We start from the raw sequence: 12210 nt of genomic DNA on the forward strand, positions 1-12210 counted from the left end.
CAACTTATTAACCCTTTATTGTTCACGGGATAATAAGTCATTTTTAAACAATTTAAGCCAGGGATACCATGACTTATATTTTTGTCAGTTGGTTCTTAATTAATGATTTAATTTTTTAATAATCAGCTGTAAATCAATTTTTCAGTAATCGAGTCTAAATGAATATTTCATTAGTGGATTGTAACTTAAATTTTAATTAATCTATTCTGAACAAAGTCAGTTCTATTAAAGTTGGTGTATCATTTATTTTCATAATGGTTGAACACATATTTAGGCGGTCCCAGCATGTGACAAGCAAAATTTTCATATACCTTATAATATTTATTCCTGTCTCATTAATATACTTTTGTTAAAGATTTTAAACTATCTTTTGATAAATAAGTATTTATATTTATTTATAAAATTAACTCATGATAAATAAGTATAAAGAATAAAAATAATAACAAACAATATAGTATATACAAAAATATTCTTTAACCAGTTTAAGAGCACCAACATTCCTTGATTTCATTTCTAGTAATTTTTTTCCTTCTTTTGAATTAAGATCAACATGACCAAGAACCCCATCTAACAGTCCTTTCTTTTTTTCAACAATAACTTTATTAGGTTCTAAAAAATAACAAAATGTTAAAAAATACAAACACATACATACATTCATACATGCATGCATATATACATACATACATAATACATACATATACATATAAACATGTATGTATATGTATGTGTATATATATATATAAATTAGTATAAACACTTATCTAATCTTTTCTTTCTTCTACACAGTGTTTCTCCATCAGTAGGTTCATCAGGAAGAATCCTGATGATTCTTCCTGATGACCCTACTGATGGAGAAACACTGTGTAGAAGAAAGAAAAAATTAGATAGGTGTTTATACTAATTTATTATTGCTCTGTTCTTTAAGAACATTGAGCACTCTGTTAGTAGAATACACTAACATAATTTATATATTTATATATATATATATATATATATATATATATATATATATATATATATATATATATACATACACACACACACACGCGCACACACACATATATATAACCTGAAATGTCATTTTTAAGTGAATTTCCAACTTTTTCTTGAATTTTTATTAACGATTTAAGGCCTTTATTTTTACCAACGACAACATTATTAGGATCATCTAATACAAGTGGTCCTTTCATTTTAATTGTAGCCAATGCTTTTAGCTAAACAATTGAATATGTAAAAAAATTAAAAACAATCATTAAGTTTGCACAAGTACTTGAATTTATTTTAGTTAAAAATAAAGCAAAAAAACAAAAACAAAAAAAGAAAGAAAGTTAAAAAAACCTTGGCTTTATCGTAACTGAAAGATGATTTTATATTTTTTTTAGTTTTTAAATCAACAACTGTATTTTCTGTTAGCATTTTAAAACTTGATGTGATATTATTGTCCTGTTCACCAGTGTACTTGTTATAACTTAAATAATCCTCTTCATTATCTGAAAATTCAATGTTTTTATCTTTAACATTTTTACTAAGGGTTGGCTTTTGCTCTAAAATTGATTTTTGTTTTAACAGTTTTCCTTCAGTTTGTTTTATTGGTTTAGCTTCATCATTAAAAAAATCGACATCTGTTAATTTTCTTTTAACGCATGGTTGTTTTTCGCTTGCTGTTATGGCACTTTTGTTATTACGGAGGAACTCAAGGACGCTGCTAGATGATTTTGTTGGTTCTTTAATTTCTTTTTCTAAATAAATTAAAGAGTTTTCAAAAATAAAATGTACAAATAGTATAAATAATAACAAATATAAAATTTTTTTTTTTATTTATATTATTTGTTCATTTCAACAAATTTTATACAAATATTAAACAAAAAATAGATTAAATAAAAATATTGGTAACAATATTAAAATTAATTATAAATATAAATAAAAGAAGAAAAAAATAAAAATTTAATTAAATTATTACTAAAAAAAGATTTTACAACTATTAGAAAATAATAAAGAAATAAGGAAAAATTTAACAGTGATTAAAATAAATCATTAAAATAATGTAAATATAAAAACGGTTCTATTGAATACTGACAAATATTTACTGATGCATTATGGTCTAAATAATCCAAATAGGGATAGTAAAAAATAGTACAAAAGATTTAAATAAGTTTTTAATGACTTAAATAAAAATAAAATTTACACTGAAACCAACTTTATTCTTTGGTCAAATCAATTAAACACTTGGCCTTCCAAATAGAAAACATTTTGCAGCTAGTACTGCAAAAAACACTTAGCCTTCCACACAAAAAATACTTTGCAATCCTGCAATAAAATGCTAAACTTAAGTTTTGATTTTGTTAATAGGTATTGACAAAATAAAAATAAATATTTAAAAAAATATTCCTTTTGTATTTTTTATAGAGTTTGCATTACGAACCTTATAAAAATATATTTTATTTGTTATGGTCACTAATTTAAAATTATGTTACACTCCAAATAAGTGGTGACAGGCTAGTGTAAAAATTGAGTATTCTTGTATGTGTGAGTACATACAAAACGGTGGTGATAAACCAACAGTTTAGCCAGGAATTAGCTTCAATGCGGCTAAAAATAGTATCTGTTTAATTATAACCATTCTGTAACTCTTGCAAAGTATAGAAGGACTCCATGTTCAAAAGTAATAAATCTATCAATTTAGTTCCCAGTCCAGTGTTAAACTAAAAAATAACTTTTTCTGTCTTGAATAACTAAAAAAGCATTCTCCACTAAAGATAATAATAAAAGCTCAAGTCCAATGAACTTAGTGCAACACATTTTTTAAAACACAATTTTGAAAAACTAATAGACAAAAGTTTTATGTACCACACTGTATTAACTTTAGCGAAATTAATGAACTAGTAGAAAGCCTAATTTTGAGGCATCACCAGGCTTACTATTTTTTGCACCTGTTTTTTATTTTATTTTGTCATAACAACTATGCAATTTTTAGCAAATATAAATGAATATTTATAACTATTATTATAAATTATATAATATAATTTAACTAGTATTATTAACTTGTTAATGATCAGATACAACAGTATTCTTCCAAAAATAGTACTGAGTATAAAGTTTTTGATATGTTAATTAAAAAAAAATCAATTTCAATACTGAACCATATTGTATTACATAATTACATTTCACTGGTTCTAGTTTAGTGTGATTCTAACAAAATTATATTTGTTAAAATTTATGATAAACGATCAAAACAGCCAATAAATAAAAATAAAAAAAAAACCTTTAGTTTGATTGCCATGTAAATGTTGAATTAAGTTCCGAGAACCCAATGTTGGTGCTACTAAAAGTTCATTTCTAAACAGAAAATTTGTTTTCAAAATTTTAAATTACTTTTTAACTTCTAAACTAATTATTATGTCGAATTTTAACTAAATTTTCACTAATTCTTTATTGAATTTTAATTTTTGTTTTTTAAAGTAAATATTAAAATAAGGAATAGTTAAACAAATGACAACAAACATTTCTAAATACAGTATAAATTGAAAAAATAAACAAATAAAATTTATGGTAAATAACAGATAACCTCAGGTAATTAATTAAAAATTTCACGACACCTGTAAAATGGGATCATTCATTAGATATTAGCTCTAGTTTTTAAAGAACTTTTTTCTTAATCATTTGATAAAATTTAAATGTAGATGCTAATAAAATCTACCCATATATGTAAAATTACCCATAAACAGATTAGCAAGTACAGGTGCTAATGGAGAACCCATAGCAAAAATTTGGTCAAAAACCTGGGTCAGATCTTATAATGGAGTAAAACTGTTGCTTCATAAAACATTATGTAGATGACATTTTTACTGGGTTCCCTTCAGAAAACCACGCCTTTTTATTATTGGATTACATCAACAAAAAACAACTTTTGATATATTTTAAATATCATATATATATGTGTGTGTGTGTGTGTGTGTGTGTGTGTGTGTGTGTGTGTGTGTGTGTGTGTGTGTGTGTGTGTGTATATACCCTCGGAATTTGGAAAAATGAGGTTGGCAATTTGCCGACCTCAATCTTTTAGAGGTTGGCATCAGGTCAGCAAAAACAATTTAATACAAAGGTCTTACCATAAAACATAATTTTAGGATTTTTGATTTTAAGATTGGCAGTTAGGTTGGCATTGCCGAATGCTGACTCTAATTCCGAGGGTTGGTATATATATATATATATATATATACATAAATATATATATATATCTATAGTTTGTTGTCTTTGGGAAGAGCGGAAGGAAAATATATATATATATATATATATATATATATATATATATATATATATATATATATATATATATATATATACATATATATATATATCTATAGTTTGTTGTCTTTGGGAAGAGCAGAAGGAAAAAAGTGATTCTTACGCCAACACATATGTCACTTTTAATGACTTTTGACTTTCGTCCAACATTTGCGTGTTGTTTAGAAAGTAAAAACCATTAATTTAATTACAAATTAATCGTTTTTTAAAAAAGCCGCAAAAACACAAATTTAATTGAATGTTTTTCAGAATGTTTTTTAAAACATTCTGAATGTTTTTAACAATATAAACAATGTTTTTATTATTATTTTTTTTATTACATTTTTTTTTTAATAAAATGTTTTTAGTTTCTTTTTTACTGTAAATCATGCATGGAGTGCTGCTACATCGACTATCTTATAGCCTGACTCGCTAGGGAGTGCTGCTACATCGACTGACAAATAGCCTGACTCGCAAGGGAGTGCTGCTATATCGACTGACAAATAGTCTGACTCGCAACGGAGTGCTGCTACATCGACTGAGGGTTTGGTTGGGGCAGGCAGTCTAAACCATAAAATCTCAAATTTATTATAAAACAATTTCTTTTCCACTTTTTAACCAATTTAAAATTAATATGAAATAAAAACCAAAACAATTATTAGAACATTAAAAAAAAATTAAAAAATTTGATAATAAGTATGTGCTTTAATACCTGTGTTGTTGTTGTTTTAAAATTTCAATAAAATTTTATATAATTTTGTAAAAAATCACAACTAAATATATACTAAACAAACTATAAATAAATACAACTTACAATTCTTTAGATCCACCTTCTAAAATTTTTTCTAAAAATAGCTAAGAACATTATAACATTATAAAAATGATAATTAGTGTTAATAATAAAAACAACAATAATAATAATAATAGCAAAAATAATTTATAATAAAAATACTTAAAAACCATTCATATAAAGACCTTTTCATTCTCTTCCCTGAGTTTTCTCTGAATTATGTAAATTAGACAAACACTTTATTAAGTTTTCAGGTTTTTCCTTGTTTTTTAAAACAAAGTAAAATATAAAACTTGTTTAAAGTTTTCCAGGGTATTGTTATTGATTTTTTTTTTAATGCTTAATGTCAATGGTTCCACACTTGTGTGGATTAAGAAAGATTCCAAAATGTCATTTACTACCCTGACTTACATATCAAGACCAAGTAACTTTAATGTTGTACTACTACTAAGAGGATACCATTTAACATTTAAGAACTACCTTACTCAAAACCAAATTAAGGGATTTATATTTTGAAAATTTGATTTTACCTTACCCTAGGTAAGTTGCTTACACCAAAGCTAAGTAACACCACCTGTATCAATATAGAATCAATTTAATGTCCTGGCTAAAACATTACCATCATGACTTGGACCTGGTCAGTTTTAATTTTAGTATAAACTGAGTTCATGCTGTAATAAAGATATGTGAAAGCTTCAGCATATACATCAACTGAGGGTTTGGGGTAGGTGGAATCTATATGTACAGGAAATCTATTTATATATAAAAATTTTGTAAAGAAAAAAAATATATTAAAATCTAAATTTAAGGAACTTAAAGTCAAGAAAAGATTTTATTAGAATAGTAATAATATTATTGCAGATTTATGTGGTTTGCACTATTATAATCAGGGATAAACCCAGATCTGTTTTGGTACTGCTGGTGCAGTATGGGCACCAAAAAAAAGCGCCTAAAAAATTTATTTGCTAAATTTATCATTTGCTTTTTTATTAAAGAAAGGAAAAAATTTTTAGTTTTAAATGCAGTGTAGTATATAACTAATTTTCTGTTTATTTTAGTTACTTCATTGTTTATTCAGGACAACAAAATGAATTAAAAAGTAATTATGTGACGTGACTCATTTAGCTTTTAAAACTGTCTTTCAGTTAAAATCGAATGCTAGATTTAAATAAAAATTGTTACTAACTTTAAAAACTATATAATGTATACAAAATTTGTTTTTTTGAAAAATAGAACAATTTTAAAATATCCATTCAGAGTAAAGTTAACTTTTGTTCGTTGGCAGTTAAGAGTTAACTGTTTTTGACAACAAATGAACCAAAGTAAAAATTTGAGTCTTAATAAAAATATACTTAATTTGTGCAATGTAATTGCACAAATTTAATTTTTGAATGAATGACCTTTTGATCTTTAGCTTGCTATTTAACTCTATGTTAATTAAACAAAGAAAACTTTTACGTAAAGTTTTATTTCTTTTCATACACTTTAAATTTAATAATTATAAATACTTTAATTATAATAAAAATAATACAAAATAGTTTTTCTTAGCATAACTAAAGTAACATATGCTTATGTCCACCGGTAAATTCATGAATTCAAAGAAATGCCTTTTACAAGGAGCTATTTTAAATCAACTCCCTTGTGTTAACAAGATAAACATAAACAAACCAATGATTAAAAATCATAATCGCGACACCAGTTTTAATTAGGAGGGGAGTTAAAGGTGGGGCTGTCTCAAGAACATCCCGCTTCCCCCCCTCCCCCCATGTCAAAAAAAGAAAGAAAAAAGTACTCCCAAGTAAACTCTGGGTTCGTTACTGTTACCTGAAGTACTAAAAAGGAGCTAATTGCTAACATTTATAATAGAGTATTGCTACTCAGAGTTTTTTGTGTTAATAAACATTTATAATAGAGTATTGCTTACTCAGAGTTTTTTGTGTTAATAAACATTTATAATAGAGTATTGCTACTCAGAGTTTTTTGTGTTAATAAACATTTATAATAGAGTATTGCTACTCAGAGTTTTTTGTGTTAATAAACATTTATAATAGAGTATTGCTACTCAGAGTTTTTTGTGTTAATAAACATTTATAATAGAGTATTGCTACTCAGAGTTTTTTGTGTTAATAAACATTTATAATAGAGTATTGCTACTCAGAGTTTTTTGTGTTAATAAACATTTATAATAGAGTATTGCTACTCAGAGTTTTTTGTGTTAATAAACATTTATAATAGAGTATTGCTACTCAGAGTTTTTTGTGTTAATAAACATTTATAATAGAGTATTGCTACTCAGAGTTTTTTGTGTTAATAAACATTTATAATAGAGTATTGCTACTCAGAGTTTTTTGTGTTAATAAAATTCAATAAACCAAAATTATTATGCAAGTAGTAAAATGTCAATTTTGCTAATTATAAGTAATCTATTTTAACTTTTAAAAAAAAACATAACAAAATAAAATATGATTGCTTGGTGGTGGTGTACAAATGTTTGTAAATTTGTATTTGTAAAATGCTCAATGGTTTTAATTTAAGCCTCATTCTACTCCACGTATTTCACATTCTTGTACAATTGCTATATCAATTGTAACCATTTTTTCCATCATTTTTACAAGAACATCTCTCTTTGCAACAACTGATTTTAAATTGCAGCAAAAAGAAAATGTAAAAAGGTTGTGAACCTCACATCTAAAGTTGGTGAACCTTACTAAAGTGGCTCTACTTATTGACAACTCAACTTTTTACTCTTGTCATGACAAAAAGTCTTATTTTTTGATTGCTTAAAATAAGCAGCCGATATTTAATCTGATCTTTCTTCTGTAACAGCTTAGGACTTGCAGTGGCTTGTAGATTTTAATTCTAAAAAACTCTAGTTAAAAAGGTTATTTACTGCAAACAAAATTATCACAATATTGTTGACTATCTTGTATTGACAAATAACAACACTCTCACTCACTAGGTCAAAAAACACATTATAAATTATCTTTTGTATTTTAGTAACTCATAACTTAAAAGTGGTTGCTTGTAACCGTGTTGAAGTGAACTAGTTAAAAAGTATACAATAAACTTATTATAAAGTATTTAATAGTATTAAATATAAAATAAACATAAAAATATATGCCATAGTAAATATATGCATAAATTTATAATAAACAAAGAATTATAAATTTTTTCCTAACCCCGGCTATCAACTTATTAGTTGATAGCCGGGGTCAGGAACCCCTGCTAAATCTTAAAATTTTGCAAGGACTGGGCCAGGTTTGTAAAAAGTCCCATATTTAGCCAGGGCCAAGACTATAGTCAATTACTAAGCAGAGTGCTGCTACACTGAGTTAGGGTTTTGGTTTACGCAGGTAAATAAAATGTCATAAAAATAAAAATTCAAAACTTTTTAAACTTTTACCTGTCTCCTAAATAAATTTTTTTAATAAAAACATAAAGTTTATATTTTATGATAAAAATTAAAGAAAACCAAGCAAGAATGTATATATATATATATATATATATATATACAGGCTTCCGTGGGAAGCGAGAGCTTTAGCTCTCGCTCTCGCCCACACTCCCCTAAAACACTTTATGGGAGCAACTTACAGCTCTCGCAAAAGTTTTTTTTTTTCTCAAATTTTAATTTTTATTGTAACTAAAATGAAAAACGCAAAGTCAAAAAAATTTAATTCATTGGATAATAAACAGGCATGGTTTTTTCAAAGTTAAAAAATTTTTACGTCTAAAGAATTTTTTCACGGCGCAATAAATCATCATGCTAAATGATTGCTCAGCGTGAGGACAACTGATTATTCTCAGGCATGTCTCAATAATGTTTGTCTTGATAATTCATGTCTCAATTACTTTTGTTATATTTGATGAAGGTAATCTGCAGTGCTTGAACTAGACTGAGCAATGGAAGCTTACAGAGAAATACGATCATTTCTATTAAAAACAATTTTTTATATAAGATAATTAATAAAAACTAAGACAAATAAACGTTCAGAATAAACACAGATTCATTTTAAGAAAAAAAAGCTTATACACAAATCATTGTCAACAATAATTTTATTGCTAAAGTATACCTCAAACAAAACAGGACACATAAGTAACCATAAATCTTCATTAAATATAAAAGTTTTACTTGCTTTAAAACAAATATACATATGCATAGATATATCAATATTTAAAATGAACAAATATAAAATGATAGGGGTTATAAGATAAAGAAAAAACATTGCTTTTGTGTAATCATAATTTATGTAGTGGTGGTAATAAACTTCTCCGCAGAATTGTGCTAATTATTACCGGCATTTGAAAGAGGCCGGTAATAATCTATTCATCCGAATTAAGAAAATATTCTTGAAACCTACTTTAACAAAGTAATGATAACAGCAGCAATGTCAATGAATCCGAGTTTAAGGCAGAATATCAAGAGCCTGAATATTCAGAAGAACAATCTACAAAACTTGTGAAAACCAACTACCAAGTTAAATACCTTACTTTACCTCAACTACCAGCAAGAACTACAGCAAAACCATAACTGCGACCAAATTCATAAAATCTTCAAAGTTATCAACCAGCAAAACAGCACCCATTTGTCGGCAGTTATCTCAAGATGGGATCGATATTCAGGCACCTATTAAAGAAGCTGTTAAACCTCAAGAGAAATGAAGAAAACACTACATTTAGAAAGCTGGTCACTGCACGTTGATGATAAACATATTAGTCACCAAAAATATCAAGTGTTAGTGTTGAAGAATAAACAAAGTGAAGTGAAGTTGCAAGCACTAGATCTACCAGGCAGAAAAGCAGATACTGTTTTTAAAGGTATAACAGTTGTTCTCAATAAATACATTTTATGGAAGAGCACAAAGATAATTGTAGTGTTTTTAGATGACGACTGTCTTTTTTTATACATAGATATTCATATTCTTTAAATAAATTTTAAATCAATTGAATTAAATTAAATTTAAATATTAAAATTGCATTAAATAAATGTATTGTGCCTTAAATCAAAATGTCAAAATAAAGCAAAAAAAAAGAAAAAAAAGAAAAAACAACAAGCAACAAGTAAAAAAACCTTATTTAATCTACAACTTAATTTTCATAATTTTATTTTTATGTTTCAACTTGCCAACGAAGCACTTAGATTTACATCGCAACACTCTTTTGGACTTTCTGTTGCAATTATCATAGAGCTAAATCATCATAACATGCATTAGGCTCAGCTAATTTCTAAAACGGTTTTTAACTAAGTTTGGAAAAAAATCTACACAATCTACAAAGAAGTATAATGAACAACTTAGTTAAAAACAATTTTCTTAAAACAGAGTCATTATAAATAGGGGTGTTCAAGTAAGTGGAAAAAATTACTTAAGTAATTTTTTTCAAATTACTTAAGTAACTTTAAATAATATCAAGTATTTTTAAGTAATTTTAGTTATTTTCCAAACAATGAAATATTACATACATTTTTGTTTCATAGTACTATATAGGTATACCAAATCATAACCTAGCTAAATTTTAGACAGAATGCTAAAAACATAATTTTTCGATCTATTTATCACTTAAAGATGTTTTCAAATTTTTAATAAATAAAATAAAAGTCTAGAAGCATCAAAACATCTTTCTGTAACAACTGATGATGGTGCTAAAATCTTTAAAACACAGTGCAATTTTTAAAGCATTTTCAGACAGTCATTTGGTCCTTCAATACTTTTCTAATATTCACCACCATGAGACTGAGGGGGAGGACTCTCTATTTTTCATTTTTCGATTGTAATTACAATCCTCTCTCAACTTTTTAACTTTGAAACACAAACTTTAATGAACAAGGCTGCTCTGCAGAGAAACTAAGTTGAACGCGGTACTTCCAACGACTTTGTGGAACTCCAAATCTCTCACTTACAAGGCAAGCGACACTTCACCACTTCTTTTTCTTTGGATAGACTTTTTTCAGCAAATATAACAAAACCAAGAAATCATCAAAATTTAAACTAAAAAAATTATAATACTTTCATTTAAGGGTGATTAAAGATTTATACAAACTTTTATAAAATGCCAACTTCCTTTTAATTAAATTCAAAAAAAAAATTATTTAATTTTACTTAAGTAATAAAAATTTATTTAAGTAATCGACTCATTTAAACGATTATTTAAGTATTTAAGTTACTCGAAACAGCTCTAATTATAAATCACTTTCCATAATTCTTGAAGGTTGAAATTGTTTCTCAATTTAAATTATATAGAATGCCTTTTAAGTAAAAAAAAATTTTAATGGAATGAAATTTTGGTCACACAAAATGTTAGTTAAAAGAGCTTTTATTGCAATATGCTATTTTGGAACTATTATCAATAAACAATAGCGTTTAAGGAAGGGGGGGGGAGGTCAGGGGAAGATTTACAGATTGCACTAAGGCCACAAGTAAATTTTAGCACCATATTTCAATATCTAGTAATTTTTGTATTTGTAAACTTAAAAAAGTATTGTTATTTGTATTTGTAAATTTTGTGTTTGTAAATTAAACTTTTGTATTTGTAAATTAAAACAAATTTATGCAATATAATTGTGCAAAGATTTTTGTAACATTTTAAAGTTTAAGATATATAGCTTTAAAAATGTAAATACAAAATGTAAATGTTTTACTTAATAAAATGAAAAAATAACAATTGAGCGCAATGAAAAATCTATGCTAGACAACAACTGAAATCAAGAAAAAAATTTACTGTTAAATATATGACCTTGCCTGCTTATGACTATGCTTTTTTTTTCTGTTCTTCTGAAAATTGTTCTCAATTAACTTAACTAATTTCTTTGTTAAATATTTAATTCAAATAAAGACAACCAATTTTTGATAATTAGTAACTATTGGGGAAATACCATTTTAAAACTTTGCTCTTTAATAAAACATATGTCATTGTATCATTAATTTGGTGCTTTTCTTTTTGTAATTCATAGTTGCTACAATATTTTTTAATACATTCATGACTTTTTAAATGCGTGTAATGAAATTCATTCCTTTTTTTAGATTTGCAACATTGTCAATATATATTTATTATTACATATATATATTTAATAGTTTATTATTTTTTGTATGGTGCAAATTATGGTAATTATGGTTTGTATGGTTACAAGTTATTATATATGGCAT

At 26.0% G+C, this 12210-nt stretch overlaps 1 protein-coding gene across 2 annotated transcripts in view; it reads right to left on the bottom strand.

The window, feature by feature from the left end:
* The window catches only part of LOC100198448 (protein MCM10 homolog), a 168447-nt gene that overhangs the window by 30173 nt on the left and 126064 nt on the right, over positions 1–12210 (bottom strand). For both annotated transcript variants that reach the window (XM_065817561.1, XM_065817560.1), the window contains 5 exons: positions 5096–5126; positions 3263–3336; positions 1339–1739; positions 1070–1214; positions 479–609 (listed from right to left, as the gene is read on the bottom strand). In XM_065817561.1, the coding sequence (XP_065673633.1) occupies positions 479–609; positions 1070–1214; positions 1339–1739; positions 3263–3336; positions 5096–5126 (782 nt within the window). The remainder of the gene's footprint in view (positions 1–478; positions 610–1069; positions 1215–1338; positions 1740–3262; positions 3337–5095; positions 5127–12210) is intronic.

Source organism: Hydra vulgaris, chromosome 14 (assembly GCF_038396675.1).
Source record: "Hydra vulgaris chromosome 14, alternate assembly HydraT2T_AEP".
NCBI lineage: Eukaryota > Metazoa > Cnidaria > Hydrozoa > Anthoathecata > Hydridae > Hydra > Hydra vulgaris.